The sequence below is a fragment of the Megascapheus bottae genome, chromosome 26 (genome assembly GCF_031878675.1).
Source record: "Megascapheus bottae isolate mThoBot1 chromosome 26, mThoBot2.hap1, whole genome shotgun sequence".
In the NCBI taxonomy this organism is placed as follows: Eukaryota; Metazoa; Chordata; class Mammalia; order Rodentia; family Geomyidae; genus Megascapheus; species Megascapheus bottae.
In genome coordinates, this window is record NC_143534.1 from 3,642,675 (window position 1) to 3,662,158 (window position 19,484).

The following is a 19,484-nucleotide window of genomic DNA, read 5'->3' on the forward strand; positions in this document are numbered from 1 at the left end:
CCACATACATAAAAAAGTCAGAAGTGGTACTGGGGCTTAAGGTAAGAGTGCTAGCTTTGAGGAAGCCCCAGGACAGTGCTCAGGCCCTGAGTTCAAGCCCCATGACTGGAAAAAAGAAAAGAAAAAAAAGAATACTATTTATAATCAAGAACCAATGATTCGGGCCAGGAGGATAGCCTAGTGGTAGAGTGCTTGCCTCGCATGCAGAAAGACCGATATTGGACCCATGGTTTGAGAGTATATCTGTTATTCACAAACTCTTGTATGGCATCCACATCCATTTTGTTCACCATTGTTATTAATACATATCAGAGTTCTGAACTTAGTACAGTTGTTTGGGAAATAAATCAACATTTAATGATGTTCAGGAAATTTCACTTCCCATTATCTAACAACCTTTGCAAGATTTCTGTCACAAACAAGTGGGACCTTACCCTTAAGTGTCAGAAATTTACATAGAATACATACTCTTAATAGATTTGAGGAGACTTCTAAGATCTAATGCCATGAAAAAAGTATTATACACTATACCCCCATTTCACAAGAAAACCAAGGCAGAGAAACAACAATTTGTCCACAGGGATCATAATGAGAAAACTATGTTCTTGTATGAGAAAAAAAAAATCACTGTCATCCATCAAAAATTCACCAATTTGGGGCTGCAAGTGTGGCCTACTAGTAGAGTACCTAGCATGCACCAAGCCCTGGTACCACATATACAGAAAAAGCCAGAAGTGGCACTGTGGCTCAGGTGACAGAGTGCAAACCTTGAGCGAAAAGTATCCAAGGCCAGTGCCCAAACCTGAGTTCAAGCCCCAGGACTGGCAAAAAACAAAACAAACAAAAATTCATCATTTTCTCAAAGTTTATATGAGAAATGGATTTTCATTAAATAGAAACATGAGTCGACTACCATTGCCTCTGAAATATGGTCATTACGACTCCAATCATATGGTGCCTCTGAATGTTGACCAAGAATTCTAGTTTCAGAGTAGGAGATATGGCTCAAATGGCAGAGTATCTGCCCAATAAGCACAAAACTGGACTCAATCCCCAGTAATGTACAAAACAAACAAAAACTTAAATCTAGTTGTATTTGCTTCACCTGAGAACTCTTAGTTTTCCTTTTCAAGTTTATGGGTAAACAGTCTTATTAGACTATGACATTAACCGTCATAGTCTAAAGTGATTTTAAATCAACAGCCAGTATTATTTTCAAGATTGGGATATCCCAAAGTTCTAAGGCACCACAGAAACTTCTATCTCTACATTAAAAAATAATAGTTGCTGGCTCACACCTGTAATCTTAGCTACTCAGGAGGCTGAGATCTGAGGACCATGGTTCAAAGCCAGCCCGGGCACTAACCACCCTCATGAGACTTTTATCTCCAACTAACCATTAGAAAACCGGAAATGGTGCTGTCTCGAGAGTTAGGGCAGTAGCCTTGAGCTGAAGAGCTCGGGGACAGCTCCCAGGCCCAGAGTTCAAGTCCCATGACCAACAAAAATAGTAATAATAATGTCATAAATCTGTTTTACAGCTATGAGACAAAAAGAAATTAAAGAAATTATTGAGAGGAAAGGGAGAAATGGGGGAAAGAGAATAAGTGACATAACGGGGTAAAAAATGGAGAAACAGTTGATACATAAGATTTAAGGAGTCCATAGCTACTTTTAAAACAAGTTCAACATTATTTTTGTTCTACATCTTTTTTTTTTTTAAGTTGTAAAGGTGATATACAGAGGGGTTACAATTACATAGGTCAAGTAATGAGTACACTGAGATCACAATACTGTTTGGGCATATTTCATAATTGAAAAAACTAACTTACGACAGAAAGACCGTCCAATTTCAAGCCATGTTGACAGAAAGTATTTGCACTTTACATGGATGTGTCAGGTAGTGAACAATTAGTAAATACTGTATAACTGTTCACTTACATAAAAGACACAATGTATATGTATATTATTTTTGAAGTATATTATTTTTAAAGGCTTAACATTAATTTGGGAGATTTTCTTAATCCACAACTATTTATGAAGAAAAACTAATGAACCTGAAGGAAATTTTTTCTAGTAACATTCCCAAATAACAAGAAGGAAAGAAGGGAGGGAGGGAAGGAGGGAGGGAGGCAGGCAGGAAGGCAGGCAGGCAGGCAGGCAGTCATTAGGTTGATTAGTTACTCTTTAAATTATATGATAGGATTTCTATTTGTTTATATCCACATTATACATCTTTATATTTTAGCCATATCTACCTTAATGTCACCAAAGGCTTTTCTTGCCTAACACCACAAAAGTCACTTATATAACTACTAGCTGAATAAATGAAACACTGGATTTCAAGTGCAGCCAGTCTTCTGTGTCCATGAGAACTACATCCATAGATTTAACCAAGTATGGACATCCCCTCAAAAAGTGAAGGGAAATTTTACCTGTACTAACATTTGTAAACTTTTGTTATTTTTCCTCTAAACAAATAGTACAATATTTCCCTAGCATTTTGGTTATTTTGTATTAGATATTGTCAAGCAAATTAGAGATGAGTTTCAAGTATGGCAGAGGGTAGGCCTTAGATTAAATGAAAATACTATGATATTTTACAGGCTGGACAATCAATGTAGACTTTAGCTCTGGCAGAACTCTTGAAACTATCTTCTGAGTATAATAAGGGAAAAACCTGTTTAATAAGCAAGGCTGGTTTCCCGTTGTCAAATAATGCTTTCATTTATTATGGTATTTCTAGAAAGATGTTATACTGGGACTACTATCAGTAGCAAAGCTTCTTCCAAGCCCTTGAGATGGTCAGCTGCACCTCAGGAACAAGAAAAAGCACTCGAGTGGTTCTGAGTGAAGACAGACCAAGATTTTAGAGCTGACCAAAGCAGCACATACAAAAATGAAGTTTATAGTCTGCACATACTGCCACAGAAATGACAATGAGCAGAAGTCACATTTTCACACACACTGTCAAAAACTTCATGAAACATAGATCTTGTAACAATATTCCCTCTGGAAAGGGCAACATCCATAGAGAATGATCTAATCATCACTGTGCTGGGGTTATTAACAAGTTTTAGTGCTAGAGTTCACACACACACTAGATTAAATAAAACACAGTTTATGTTCTCCAACTTGGAAATGGTTAAATTGATGCTACAGTAATTCATAGCCTTGCAATAAACAAAGTGCCAATAAAACTTCATTAAAGTAAACAATCAAAAGGTAAAACCACCATATCACAGTGCAGCAATAATCACTCATAAAACATACTTACTAACTGTCCACCTCTGCTTTGCCATCCCCAAACAATACCATCTTCTGACACTGGTAGCTGAAAAGGGTTCTGTTCCAACAAAAATGAAGTATTTTCTAAGTGTTGTGGCTTATTATATAGATCTTTACTAAGCATCTGCTCATCTTCCAACACATCTTCTGTGATTGCGTGAGTCCACAAATAGCCCACTGGATAGCTACCACATCCATTAGCCAGTCTTTCAGGAAATATCTGACTTGCTAACTCTCCTATCTGGTAATAGGAATAGTCGTTTGACAACTGAGAGAATTCCTCTGGACAACTCTGACAATCCACTTCTGAGGGCTTTTCAGATTTATTTAGGATATCTTCTGTGAGCAAAGCAACATGGTCACTATTTGATATTGTAATTTCTTTGCTCTCAACTGGGATGGCAGGAATTAACTGGGATACATCATTATCAGGAGTTGCAGTGTAACTGTCCACTTGCACTGGATCAACATCAACCAAACAATGAAACCTATTAGAAACAGTGCATAATTCTAGAACAGTCGCATCTGAATTTCTCATAAAATGCATTTCACCATTTAAAGTAGACTCTTTAACAGTGGATCTGGCATACATCTGTCCATTTGTCCCACAGGGATCTAAGTTAGAATTGATTTTATCTTTACATGTTAGGTTTGGTTCATTCAATTCCGATGCATTATTCTCACAGGTATCAGAAACCTCTTGCTTCAGTTTTGTGTTTTCACCACTATTAATACAGTTCTCTACTACTTCTGACTTTTGTACAAATGAACTTGAACTTTGGCTTAAAGGTAGTACAATACTGAGATCATTATCTTTGCATTTATTCATTTTATGTTCTTTACAATTCTTTTCTACTTTGTTAGTTTCAAAATCAGAATTTTTTGTTATACTTGAATGAATACACGTTCCCCAGTGAAAGTTTTTTTCAGAATCCGACTTGATGTTTTTAATGTCCTCTTTACTCGTAACTCTACAATTAGCTATTTGTGATTCTTTTCCAGCATTTTCCAACTTGTGGGGACCACTAAATTGGTCCTGTAACACAATGATTGGACTTTTCACACATGTTTCAACTTCTGTTTCTTCACTTGGGTCTGTTTCTCTTTTTTCTTTACAAGTACAGACAAAAACAGGAGAAGATGTAAACATATTGGGAAAAGATCTGGAATGATCATGAGACTTGTCATCTGGGGACAGTACTTGTGAAATACTAAGTTTCACAGTGTCTGCCCTCGGAACCATCCCATTAGTAGTATCCAATTCACATTCTGCACAAGCTAAATCACAAGCCTGACCCCCATCTATCCTGCTATCTACACATGGAGATTTCAACTCAACAGCCATCTTGCTACAATCTTCAGCCTCTAAAATGCTCACTCTGTCTTCATCTTGGCAAGAGGAACAATTTTCAGACTGTAGGAAGGATATTATGCCTCTGTCTGCCAGCTGGGCACTTTTGGTTTCCAGGCTGCTGTCCCCGGAGAGCTGTTGCTTTGTCAGAAATGGCCCTGAGAGGGATGTAGGATCAGGTCTGAAATGAGCATGACAACCATCTACAACGCTCTCTGAAAAGTTACATCTTTTGGGACTTAAATCAATCCTATCTAGAAAGGAAAGGATATTACCTGAGCTGTTAACATTGTGATGGAAATAATCATTGTTTGGCATTGGTTTTGTAGGGTTATTTTCTCCTTCCCTTTTAGAGTTTAAGTTTTGATTGATACCAACTGGCTCAGCTTCCGTTTCATCAGTCTCCTTAACACATGAAGTGTCATTAGGTAAACTAGTGGGTGAATCATCTATCTGACTTCCTAACCCAGAAGCATGGATTACCCTTTCTTTGGTAACAGCACACACACATTTCAGTGAGTCACTGGCTATGTTAATATTTAACTCAGGGAATAGGCCAATATTATGTAATGTACTACTTTCTGGGTAATCTTTAGGGAATTTGGTATAAGCTTTTGCCTGTAAGGACCCAGCCTGCAAGGTATCTATGGTTGTTTCACAAAATGTGTCACTGCTGATTAAAAGTTCAGAAACAGGTTCAGGTTTTTCACTAAACACTTCTGTTTCATTTGGGCCCAACATGTGTGGGGGTGACAGTTCATTCTGCGGCAGTTTTGGCGCTCCTGCTGCTGGGATGGCATGCGAGACTGAACATTCCTTCATGCAATCTACAGGACAGTCCATGTTGCAAACTTCAGAGGTAACAGCTGAATGACATGCTTCTCCTGCAGCTGCTCCACAAACAGGAGTATACAGTTCTTCCTCCATAGTCAGGCTCTCGGGATCTATAACACAAATGCTATAAAACTTGCTCTCTCCTGAATTCTTACATTGTTTGTTACCAACATAAATAGGGCTTTCCTCTTGCACCCCCCTACTGGATGCATCGAAAGGGTTATCATTTAAACTACTGGTCTGAGCATGCACCTTGCTTTCTCTCTCGGTTAAAGAGTTTTTACAAGTGGCCATGTAACAGTATAGACGGTCACTTAAAGTTTTCTCCCATTGGGCCTGGTCAGTCCATGCTGGCAAGTGTGAGAGAGGCTGGTCCTCTTCACAGTAACCCTGTCTGTCACTATTCATGACACAGACACCCTCAGAATTCTGCTCAATCACAGCAACATCTGAATTCCTGCCACTTCCATCTGTACTTCCGTATCTACTGAACAACTCAGATGTTGAAGAGGAACTAGAATTCAGTGCCTGCTTTCGTCTATAATCTTGTTTGTGCCCAGGCCTTGTAAAAATTCTAGTCCACATATTAACACCAGCAGCTGCTCTGCTGGTTCCACTTTCAGCATTGTGAAGCTCCCCACCTTCAAGGGTATCAAATAATGAAGATAAAGTTTTACTTATCTTGTTTTCCGATTCCTTCTTCTCCACAGATTTTTGTAACAGGCCCATTTTCTCATTGTCATTGTCACTAGTTAATTCTTTGCTGAAGCAACAGCCCATGTTTCAAAGTTCAAAAACTCACATTACAATGCTTGTCCTTTTCTCAGGCTCCACAAACACATCTCACACTAACTTGCTATGGTCCCCGAGGAGAGGCCAACACCCAGATAGCAAAAATAACTTCTTGCATAGCAGTCACATGCTCCTGCCACTCAAATCCAAATTCTAATGACAACAGAGCCCTGCCTGATAACTATCATACTCCTTGTGCTGAAATCCAAGTTGTACATGGAATTCAAAGGTTCAAAATAGCAATATACAGCTACATCGTACTTTTGCTGACTTTCCTAAGTATAATTTAAAAATTAGGTATTTATACTATAGATAATTTGTATCTAAATGTGTAACTAATTTTCTAGCTTCAAGAAATAATACCTCTATTAAGGAATTATTCCTAATTGTATCAAGAATGAAAATGGAATGGTGGCAGTCAGAAATACATTTTGAAGCACTTGTGCTGAAATGACAAATTATCTAGAAAATAAATGTACACAAACATAAAATTCTAAGCAACTATGTATGCTGGGGAAAGGAGTAACGGAACAAGAATATCCAATATGAGTGTAGGTAATTGCTCAAATTCATGATGGGTATAATGGAGTTCACTGCATTATTCTCTCTGCTTTGCAGATGCCTGAAAAGTACAACTAAGACAAAAGGAAGTAATAAGTGGGAAAAAAATCTACACCCACTAGTACTCATAATGGGAAGGCTCCCCAAAGCATTACATACTGCTGAATTGTTAACCTGTAAGATCAATACTGTATAAAAAAGCAGGTAAGATAAATACTGTATAAAAATGCAGGCAGATGTCAATTGCACAGAATATGTAAAGGTATTTTCCTAGAAATTCAAGCTTTCCACCTATAATAATCAATCTAAATTATTAGTTAAGTATTCAAAACTCGTAGTCAAAAGGCAAAAGGATATATTTTTGTTTGTTTCAGTGAAACAGGATCAAACAAATCTAGGGCCTGTTCACGCAAGCCAGTGCTCTGCCACTGAGCCATATCTCTAGCTAAACATTTCTTAAAATAAGATAAATAATAAACGGGAAGCATAAATTTCTCTGATATCATTACCTGTTAAGAAATCTTAAAACACATTCTGACCTAGTTCAGGTTTTACTGAGTTGTCTGCAGAAAGATCAATCAGCTTTTCAATTTAGGCTTAGAAGTTATACATTTTGGTAAGAAAAGATCTGGTATAACTCACTATCTTCCTTTCCAGAGGTAATTTAATATAAATTACTTGAAGCTTAAACATCACACTCATATTCTTCTCTTCTTTGCTCATTAATGATAAAATGCAATAATCAGAATGGAAAATGGCTTTAAGCCTAAAGTAGTTACTGTAAGGGAATCCAGCAACTTGGCTCCAAAGTATACAGCAGGGCTTAGAATCTAGGGTCCTGCAGCAGGAGCACAAAAATTTTCTGACACTAATCTTTGCTATAGATAGAATCTGTAGTCCTAACAGGTAAAGAACATTTGACTTAATAACAGGACTGCCAAATGCCAAGTTACCAGACACCATTTTTTTTCTACAGAAAAGCAGAAGTGACTCACTGTCAAAAGTAGCTGCCTCTTAAGCTCCAACACATTTAAAGACTTTTTAATCCCCTTTCTTTTCCTTTTATTTGGGGGTTGGGGGTGGGGATTGAACTCAGGGCTTTTTTACTCAAGGCTAGCATTCTACCATTTGAGCCATAGCTCTACTCCAGCTTTCTGGTGGTTAACTGAAGTTACGCGTCTCCCAGCCCCTCCCTGCCCAGACTGGCATTTGAACCACTATCCTCAGATCTAGGCTCCTGAATGGTCAAGACTCTAGAAGTGAATCACCAGTAGCCAGCCAGTCCCTTTCTTGATTGTACTATCCTTCTTCTTAGCACCAAATCAAGGTGTTAGGCAGAATGTCACTGTCTAGGCTGAATCTGGCACTCTCCTATAGCTGACCACTAAAATCTAGCTCTAGCTTACAGCATTCCCTGGAGCTGCTCTTGCTAAGGTCTCAGCTAAAGGTCAAATCAATTGTTCCCTGTTTCACTTCAGTTGGCTACATTTTTTGTCCTCCATTTTTCTCTGGTGCTTTGCCCATGTCTATCATCACTCTCCTTAAATTTTCCTTCCAATTTCTGAAATAGTGTCAAGCTCCAGAGTTTCCTCATTTTTTCCTGTCTGCAAATGCAGAGAAATTTATTTAGCACGTCAACTTTATTAGTTCAATATACCTCAAACCAAAGTCCCTTATTATGCCAAGGTTAAAAAATTAAAAAAGACACTCCTTTGCTAGGGACACACACACACAAAAGAGATTAGGTGCTGGTGGCTCATGCCTGTAATCCTAGTTACTCAGGAGACTGAGATCTGAGGATCCCAATTTGAAGTAAGCCCAGGCAGGAAAGTCCATGAGACAAATTACTCAGAAAAGGCTGAAGTGGCACTCTGCCTGAAGTGGCACAGGGCTATCCTTGAGCAAAAGAAACTCAGAGAGATCGTTCAGGCACTGAGTTCAAGCCCTAGGACCAGAACAAAAAATAAAAATAAAAAAAAGAAGATGATTTCTTCTGTGGACACAACTATTATCTCAATGTCTCCTAACTCCCTATCTATGCTTACTTTTCTTCCCCTCACCCCCCAGCGGAGTGGGGGGGGGGGGTAGAATCATGGGGCTTGAACTCTGGGCCTCGGTGCTGTCCCTGAGCTCTTCAGCTCAAGGCTACCAACCCACCCTTGAGCCAGAGTCACTTCCCACTTTCTAGAGATTAACTGGAGATAAGAGTCTCATGGCTTTGTAGTGCCTGGGCTGGCTTTGAACCTTGATCCTCAAATCTCAGCCTCCTGAGTAGCTAGGATTACAGATGTGAATCACCGTGCTCTCTATGCTTACGTCTTGTATCTAAGGTTTACATAAAATTTGGCTATACAAGTTTGCAGGTTATATTAGGACTAGTATTAATACTTGTAAATCCCATGTTCATTTGTGAACAATCTCAAAAAAAGATGTCTTACATGTTTTTATCATTTACACTCAGATTTGCTGAATGAATAAAAACTCAAACCTCACTGAGAAATATTAACTGTCTGTTGAACATAAAGCACTGAAACAGATACAAAAGTAAACAAATAACACACAAAGGGAAAGCAGAGTACAGTATAGTTCTGGTTACCCAAGGCTGTAAATGAGCAGGCAAACAATGAAAATGCTCTGAAACCAGACCACCTGTACATACCTGAAATCCAACCTATTTGGGAAGACACTAAGGTAAAATGATTCCAAGTTCAAGACTATATACATAAGACCCCATCTTATGGCTTTCTTCAGAATAATTATCTACATCAACATTAGTGATGAATGTACCACTTAGCATCAAATTTAATACTTTAAATTAGCAAAAAGTAATAAAATGATGAGACATAAGAGTTTGGATATTCTTTCATTTAAAAAATATATACTTTATTGAGAGTAGATGAAAAGAGCTAAGTGCTTGGTTCAAGTGGTAAAGTGTTATTTCAGCAAATACAAGGCTCTGAGCTCAATCCCCAGTATTCCTCTCTCCTGTCAGAAAAAGAGTAAATGAATTATTCAATCTCTTGATGAATTTCTACATAAAATGCTTATTTGGAGGCTTAGTTGATGCTTACTATAAGTTATGTAAAAGCTATAAGGTACTTCTCAAAGGTAATCAAACTGAATAAATTTAGAATACTCCAGCTCTACTTCATATATACAAATGATGAAATGCAGGATTAAATATATATGTATAAATTTGTGAACTATGTGTTTTCAAACACTCAAAGAATATAGAAAAGGATACAGTTTTGACATTTACTATACCCTGGCACAGTGATGAGCTGATCTTCTCTCCACATTTTCTAGCTTTTTCACAATAAGCATTATTATAAGTAAGGTGTTACTTGTGAATCTAAGCTATGATTCATTTGGGATGCAAATTACCTGACTCAAAGCTGGGATGGAACTTGTTTGAGAAGTGGTTTGAGATATCGGACCATTCATCTGTAAAATTAAAAACATCAAAACACTGTAACTACAATATTAGAAAACAATCTCAACCATAGTCATTAAGCAAAATAAAATTTACTAAAAAATACATTTACACAAAAAGCATGAATATATTCATGAGAATATAGAAAACTTATAATTGATAATTTTGAAATTGTGACAAAGAATTCCAGGTATTTCCATTTTCACAAAGTCATGTAGAAATTTTGAATATTATTACTTGACCAGACAAATTATATAATGAAGTTAGTAAAATTAAATATGGATAGTATGAATAAAAGCCTACTTTACTCTTCCATTATGCTTTTTTGTAACTGCATTTTCTTGATTTAAAATAGAAAGCTTTAATTAGCTAAAGCTCCTTGGAGGACTAAACACCCATAAGATCACAGCTGAAGGCCGGCTTGGGTGAAAAGTTTTGTGAGACCCCTCTCTCAACCCATCGCTGGGATGGTGGCATGGGGCTGTCCCGGGATGACCATGGCAGAAAATACTCCATAAGACTCCATCGCAACAGAAAGAAAGGGGGCATTATGTGCACACTAGCCATGCCAGCTACAAAAGGAGCCCAACAGTGGTAGATCTAGTCTAGGACAATCTAGGACAGAAAGTGAGACTAATCCAAACAATAACCAATAATACAATGTCTGAGTCAAACCCCAGTACTACTGCACATAAAGAAAACACAAAGCTTTCACCGTCTATAGAGTTATAGATACCTGTTCCCCTCCAACCTAAAGCTTGAAGTAACCTGCTCAAATATTTTTTTCAGCCCAACAAGGTTCAAAACACAGCAGCCCAAATATTACACCTTGTCATTTGAGAAAACAAATGTATCAGATCACAGAAACTGGAAGAACCTTCTTCAAAAATGGACCATAACTCTTAATTGTCTTTCTCTTAAATATGGGTTCTACTGCCCTTATTCCAGAAGGGGCCTGCTCAATCCCCAAAGGAAAGGATTGTCACATACAGATGTCAAGAAAAAGAAAATAGGCCTTACTAAGGTCTCTCGGTTTATTACTATTAGATACTGCCTCCCTCCATTTCTCTACATGTTTTTCCAAAACTATATCCTTTTTTTTTTTTTTTCCAGGGGTGAGGGTGGGAGTGGTCATGGGGACTGACTTCTGAGCCTGGGCATTGTCTCTGAGCTCTTCAGCTCAAAGAGCCACAGCGACACTTCCGGCTTTCTGGTGGCTAATTGGAGATAAAGAGTCTCATGGACTTTAGTGCACAAGCTGGCTTTGAATCCTCAGATCTCAGCCTCCTGAATAGCTAGGATTACAGGTGTAAGCCACCACACCAAGCCCATATACTTCTTGATCACAGCCTTCATTTCTGAAGGTTCCTGTGTCACTTAAAACGTCTTACTAAGTAAATGCATTCACTTTTCTCTGTGCTATGGAGATTCTAAGCCATGAACCCCACTTCAGATGGGTAAGACAACCTTATTCCTCATTAATATGTAGGATCAAAGACCCTTTAATACTTTGAAGTCCTTTTTAAATGTGCTGTACTCTGTCTGAAAGAGAAACAGGCCCCCCCGTCCCTCCCTTCTGATGACTCCTACCAGATGAGAGCTGTCTTTGCCCTCTTGGACTCGCTGCGCCTGCGGTTCAGCCACAACTTTAGTGTCCTGATCAGAAGTCATGGGCTCCGCTGGAGAAAGCTGAATGCTAACTTCAGGATACTGCAAAATAACAGAAACAGTAAATAGGTCATTTGGGGGATATAGTATACACCTGCTTCTTGAAATAATACCTAGCTCTTTAGTTAAGTTTCTTCTTCATACAACTTTGGTGGCAATGATGATGGAAAACGTAGTCCAAGTGTATTAACTCAGAAAAACCTACTACCAAGGATGGGAGGCGGTTCAAGTGGTAGAGTACTTGCCTAGCAAGCACAGGCCCCGAGTTCAAACCCTATCATCACTCATAAGTCAAAAGTGATTAACAACAACAACAATAAATCTATTCAGGTAATTTAGGGGTTAACATCCAAAATATATTAAAACCCCGAATTTCCCCCCAAAGATGTAAAAATGGAAGCACTACCTCAAACCATCACGTTATGATGATTCTGGGTTTGAACTCTTTCTCACTCACACCAGGCAGCCTCACCTCAGTCCCTTTCCTCTTCACTATTATGAGGTGGAGCTCTTGCCTTACACTCCAGCTGGCCCAGACTGTGACCCTCTAATTGATACTCTCTAAACAGCTGGAATGGCAGGGATATGTCACCATGTTCACATTTTAGGTTTGCTTGAGATGTAGTCTTTTTCACTTCTTGCCTACATTTCCTTCCAACTACAGTCCTCCCAATCTTTGCTCCACAAGTCGCTGGGTTACAGGGTGAACCACTGAACCTGGCTTAACATCACTAGTTATTAGGGAAAGACAAATCAAACCACAATAAGATACCACGAAACCAGCTCACACTTATGGAGAGTAAAGGGAAGCCTGTAAATGCTGCTGGCAAGAACCTAGTGAAAGAGTGCTTCACCAGGAAGCCCTGGGTTCCATTTATCAGTTCACATACACAGGAAAAGCCAGAAATGACCCTGTGGCTCTAGTGGTAGAGCTGCTAGCCTTGAGCAAAAGCAGCTCAGGGACAGCACCCAGATCCTGAGGTCAAGCCCCAGGACTGGCAAAAAAAAAAAAAAAGGAAGAAAGAAAGAATAAAAAATATATATAAAAAAATGTGCAACCATTTTGAAAAGCAGTAAGGTGCTTCTCAGTCGAGTGCCAAGTATAAAGAGCTCAGGGGCAGCACCAGTCCCTGAGTTCAAGTCCCAAAACCAGCACAAAAAAACAAAAACAAAATCCATATATACTTGAGAAATAAACCTAGTTATTCTGTGCCCTCGCCCACTTTCCCCCAGACGTACACGTGTATATACTGTATACACGGAAAGGCACAGCGTTGTCTAAAAATGTTAAGACCAATTAAAAAAGTCCTTTGTTCTCTTGTCTTTGAGTTCGTTCCAGTATGTGTGCACATACACATGCATATACATACGTACATGTATATGCATATACATATATATGTATTTGGGTATTACAACTTGGTGCTTTTCTCCTACAACTATCCTCTTTTGGTCTCACTGTATATGAGTGTTAAGAATCTGTATACTTCGTCATATTTTGTTGCAAATATCGGTGAACACATGTGCCATTTGTCTCTCTGATCATGGCTTACCTTGCTCAAAACACAATTTGTTCTAGTTCCATCCATTTCCCTGTGAATGTCATTATTTTATTCTTTCTACTGGCTGTGAAAAATTCCATTTTAGATAGGTACCACATTTTTTTAGATCCACTCATCTAATATGGGGCATTTGGGCCGTTTCCATATCCTGGCTATTGTGCAGCAATAAATATGGAAGTGCAGGCACCCTTGTATCCTGGTTCATGATGCTTAGTTAGGGCAGATGCCTAGGAGTGGTATGGCTGGGTTTAGGTGTTTCAGGAACCTCCAGACTTCTTTCCAGAGTGGTTGTGTTAGTTTACATTGCCATGAGCAATACAGTAAGAGAACGGAGGTTTATAGTTGTTTATTATGGTGGTTGTTCATCATGCATGTCTAGGCTTAAAAAGCATGACAAGGGTCCTGATGTGATCAATTTGTATCCTTTGTACAAAGAAAATACTTTTTGAACTCAGGGCTTTGCCTGTGCAAGGCAGGTGTACTACCTCTTGAGCCATGTCCCAAGCTTAGTTTTCCTTTAGTTATTTTTTTAGATGGAGTTTCATGTTTGTGCCCAGGCTAGCCTGGACTATGATCCTATTTACTCAACCTGTGTACTAAGGATTATAATTAAATACTGTCATGCTCAGGTTATTGGTTGAATTGAGGGGTAGATGGTTTTGCCTTTTGTCCTTAAGACTTTCTCTTCAAGATAACCAGCACAAAACAGATATGGAGGCATGGCTCAAGTGGCAGAGCATCAACCTAACAAGTTTAAAACTCTGAGTTAGGCTTGCCTAGCATGCATGAAGATCTGGGTTTGATTCCTTGGTACCACATACATAGGAAAAAAGGTGGAAGTGGTGCTGTGTCGCAAGTGGTAGAGCTCTAGGCTTGAGAAAAGTCCAAGGACAGTGCTCAGGCCCTGAGTTCAAGCCTCACAACTGGAAATAATAATAATAACAATAACAACAACAACAACAACAATAATTTAGGGCCTGGGAGTTTGGCCTAGTGGTAAGGGTGTTTGCCTAGCATGCATGAAGACACGGGTTCAATTCCTTGGTACTACATATGTAGAAAAAAGCTCAAGTGGTACTGTGGTTCAAGTGGTAGGGCTCTAGCCTTGAGAAAGCCCAAGGACAGTACTCAGGCCCTGAGCTCAAGCCCAGGACTGGCAAAATAATAATAATAATAATAATAATTTTAAAATATTCAAGCACCTACTGCTGTGAATTTATAAATGATAGATCAGATATTGAGTGAAGCAACTTTTCAGCCATATCATTAAAAGTAGAACCAGGCATATTCATCTTGAGGTAATGAAAAAGTACCACCTATGAGGTATTCTTGCCAAAAAGGAACTATATTTAATTGTGCCTCTAGGTCTGACTTGCAACTTAAAGAAAATTCTGAGGAAGTACTTGTTAAACAACAGAAAGCAAAAGCTATCAGTTAAATCCAAAATGTAGGGCAAGACAAATAACCTAATTTTTACTGCTATTAAACACAAAAGCTTTAACCAAAATAAGCTAATATAATGTGAGAACTATACTTGGATCCTTAGTCAAATAAATTAAAGTTATGACATTTTGGTCACAAAAATACTAAAGACTGGATAGATAATAAACATTACAGTTAATTTTGTTATGTTCATTCAAAGTAGTATAGTTAGTTTGTAGTTGTTTTAAAGGCATCTATAAGACATAAGCCAAAATCACTTACAAGCTGGGCACAGTGGCACGTGCTTATTACAGTTCCATCTATTTGAGAGGCTATTTAGGAGGCTCATGTGATCAAGGTCAGCCTGCAATACCCAGGGAGTCCATGATATATACTGTTGGTAGAAATGTAAATTTGTGCTTCCACATTGGAACCAGTTTGGCAGCTTCTCAAAATGTAAAGCAATATCACATGACCCAGTAATTTCACTTAGGCATATATTCAAGAAAATGGAAAACATGCATTAACATAAAACCTAGCACACATTCATAGTGTTATTCATATAACCAAAAGTGGTAAAATATTACAGCCTTCTTTTATACATGCTCCTGGCCTAATTCAACTGATTTGAAAACATTAATGAGCGAAATTATAATCAGAGGACTTGATAATTTCCAAATTAAAGTTACCATTTCTCCCAAATGGCATAAAATTACATGTTTTTCCTAGTATAAAAGGATAGTATAGGGGCCTGGAGTTTGGCCTAGTGTTAAGTGCTTGCCTAGCATGCATAAAGACTCAAGTTTGATTTTCTGTACCACATACATAGAAAAAAGAAAAAGCCAGAAGTGGGGCTATGACTCAAATGGCAGAGCTCTAACAAAAGCCTAGGAAGGGAAAAAAGTATTTGAATTTGAATTACCCAGGTGTGGTGGTCCATGCCTGTAATCCTAGCTACTCAGGAGGCTGAGATATGAGGATCTCCATTTAAAGCCAGCTGGGGCACTAAAGAAAGTGAGACTTTTGGGGGAGGGGGGTCATGGGGCTAGAACTCTCAGCTTGGGCTCTGTCCCTGGGCTCTACAGCTCAAGGCTAGTTCCTTAACACTTGAGCCACAGCGACACTTAGAATGTGAGACTTTTATCTCCAATTAATCACTAGAAAACAGAAGTGGGGCTGTGGCTCAAGGGGTATGACAGTAGCCTTTGAGTTGAAGAGCTCAGGGACAGTGCCCAGGCTGAGTTCAAGCCCCACAACTAACAACAACAAAAAAAAAAATTAGGAATATCTAAGAACATTATTGTGTGCTCCTTCCACACACATGGCTCAAATGAATCTGTAGGCTTAACAGTAGAAATACTTACAGAGCAACAGACTGCTGTTTTCAGAAAACTGCTACTCTAGTTAATGAAACATTTAAATGGACACTCAGCACTGGTATATTCCTAAGCAGATGACACCAATAAACTTCAAGATTGATTTTTTCATTTCTTTTTTATATATTTATACCTATGCTTCACGGAAAAGGCCAACAGAGGGTAAACATGTCATAGTTTGAATTAAATTCCCTCCTAGAGGAACAAAGCTACAAAAATTTACTTATTAATGAAATGTCATAGAAAGTGAATCAAGTAGTCCAGGAGTTTGGCCTAGTGGTAGAGTGCTTGCCTAGCATGAACGAAGACCCAGGTTCAATTCCTCCATACTACATACATAGAAAAAAAAAAAAAAACTGGAAGTGGTGCTGAGGCTCAAGTGGTAGAGCTCTAGCCTTGAGAAAGTCCAAGGACAGAGCTCAGATCCTGAGCTCAAGCCCAGAATTAGCAAAAAAAAAAAAAGAAGAAGAAGAAGAAGAAGAAGGTGTATCAACTAAAAATGTATGTATACACACACATAACTTAAATACAGTAGCATATACAGGTTCTCAAGTGTGAATGCACAGACACACGCACACACACACACACTCCCCTCCAGCTTTAAGGGTTTGCAACTGATTCTATGACACATATATTTCTAGACAGGATAATTTTTTGGAGATTTATTTTAGCTAGAATTTTAAGTATGTGATACCAATCATAATCGCAACAACTCTTTAACTGAAAGAAAATTACTTTATCCATTAAATCTCTGACAAGCTTAAAATCCTCACTCCCATACTTATGATCACTAAATATTAATTGAACCAAGTGCAACAGTACTATGTTTAAAATAAAAACAACCCTCTCAACTCACACATAGCTACACTAGAATTATATGACCCTGAAACAAGGCCAAAGCTGTGAGAACCACAGCTCATAAAATGCAGCCTTCTGCCCTCAGTTTGTTGCTCTGTCATACGCTGTGTTTCCTCCAATAAACAGCATCTTGTGAAATGTGTCTAACAAACTCTTCATAGTCAGAAATGGAAAAACAAAGTGTTAAAGTAGCTTTCTAAAATGCAGGCTGTTAGTTCACATAAATTCCTTGATCACAAAAGAAGCACGAGTACCTGGAAGTGCTATAATCCAAACTTACAGCCTAAGCATAATGCACGACAGTCACTTTGTTTAGCCTCCAGTGGGAGGACTGATATAAGGCCAAAAAAAACCCTTCATAGAACTTTAAAATTCTAGGATACATTCTTCTTCCGTTTTTCTGTTTCTTGGCATCTTTCTCTTTAAGAACTACTTCCTGGGGGCAAGAGTGTGGCTTAGTGGTAGAGTGCTTGCCTAGCATGCACGAAGACCCGGGTTCGATTCCTTGGTACCACATACATAGAAAAAAGGCGGAAGTGGGGCTGAGGCTCAAGTGGTAGAGCTCTAGCCTTGAGAAAGTCCAAGGACAGTGCTCAGGCCCTGAGCTCAAGCCCAAAACTGGCAATAAAATAAAAATAAAATAAAATAAATAAAAAATAAAAGAACTACTTGCTATGTGAGCGGTGTAAACTCAGATGTGCAAGGTTTGTCCTGTGTAACCCTGCAGTCAGTATGCGATGCTGGGAACTAATTAAATATGCCTGCTGTATTTAGTGCTCTCTTCTTTCTATCTCCATTATTCATGCCATTTCTTTAGCCACATGCTCCCTCTGCAGATCTGAATGGCAAACAAAATGCATAGTGTGATATTCATATGGTAAGAGGATTTTTAGTTTAAAGTCAGCTTGGACTACATGGCAACACCCTGTCTTAACCCACAAAACAAAACAGAGGGTTCAGAGAAGAAAATTATGACTCACTGTCAGCATTTCAAATATGGTACTTAATTACCTGGCAGGTAAAAGCAGAACTGCGTAACTTCATATCATTTCTAATTTTTATCCTAGGAAACTACACACATGTAGTGCTCCCTTTATAATTTATTACCTAAATTTTCACTAGGTGATTGTTATCTTGGGATTGATATCCTTTATTAGCTCTCGTATGTATATGAAAACACAAGGACAAGGTAGTAATATTAATATACACCTGGCCCATGAAGCTTGAATCAGTGCCACTAGAGACTGGCCTACCAGGGACTCAAGTGACCTCTTCAAAAGTACACCTTCAATAAAGAGACAGGCTCTTCAACTCAGTCTCACAGTGTGCACACAACTCAACTAAATTATTTTACTAAAAGAGAAATACATCTTTAGAGAAGATCAATTCACTCTGCTCAATGGGGAAGAAAGCGTGTGTTCCCCTCACTTTGTCTTCATCCAGTGAAACACTCTACTGTACTTCCTAGCTGATAAGGGCAGTTTTTCAAGTGAAAATGCTTAGGATATAAAGAGTAAGGTGCGGTGGTGGTGAGGAAACTCAGAACTCAGTATCATTCTTGTTTCTAGTACTAGAAAAGTAGAACCTAAAGTTTCCAACTTTTTTTTTCAGATTTTTTTAAATTTTTTTTCATATATTTTTATTGTAATTAATAGTTTCCAACTTTTATGAGGGCAAAATGAGTTCCAGTTTCTAGAACATACTCTTAGAACAGCACACAGATTAGTCTCTCAAAACTATACACACCAGGCTGAAAAAAATTTATATTTTCACTTCTTTATTGCAGAAAAGATCAATTTCTTAAAGCACTATAGTTGTGTAGTTCCCAATATTTAAGCTAAAAGAAAACATTTTCTTTTGCAAAAATAAATACTTCTATAGAAATTAACCAATAAATCAAAACAAGGTAAGAAAGCCTTGAATGTGTAATGTAGAGCAATGAAATACAATGGGTCATAAATTTCAAATTAATAGATGATCCTCCCCACAGGGCTATCGTACAGCCTTTAACAGTTCTCTAAAATTTTGTTATCTATGTGTGCAAATAGTGTTCCTTAAAAATCAAAAGCCACTTGGCTCTTGATGGCTCACATCTGCAATCCTAGCTACTCAGGAGGCTAAGATCTGAGGATCATGACTTGAAGCCAGCCTGGGCAGGAAAACTTGTTAGATTTATCTCCAACAAGGCACCAAAAAAAAGCCAGAAGTAGAGCTGTGGCTCAAGTGATAGAGCAAAAAAAGCTCAGGGACAGTACCCAGGCTGAGTTCAAGCTCCAAGATCAGCACAAAAGTGTGTTTGGGGGGGGGGGGCAGACATTTATCCTGGGCTGTGGATAAATGGC

At 38.4% G+C, this 19,484-nt stretch overlaps 1 protein-coding gene across 3 annotated transcripts in view; it reads right to left on the bottom strand.

Annotated features, from left to right (window-relative positions):
- Larp4b (La ribonucleoprotein 4B) overlaps positions 1-19,484 on the bottom strand; it is a 120,122-nt gene that overhangs the window by 27,145 nt on the left and 73,493 nt on the right. For 2 of the 3 annotated variants that reach the window (XM_090318797.1, XM_090318798.1), the window contains 2 exons: positions 11,850-11,969; positions 10,211-10,270 (listed from right to left, as the gene is read on the bottom strand). In XM_090318797.1, the coding sequence (XP_090174923.1) occupies positions 10,211-10,270; positions 11,850-11,969 (180 nt within the window). Of the gene's footprint in view, positions 1-3,277; positions 6,254-10,210; positions 10,271-11,849; positions 11,970-19,484 lie in introns of those variants that run through there. The other variant, XM_090318796.1, reaches the window with a different exon arrangement.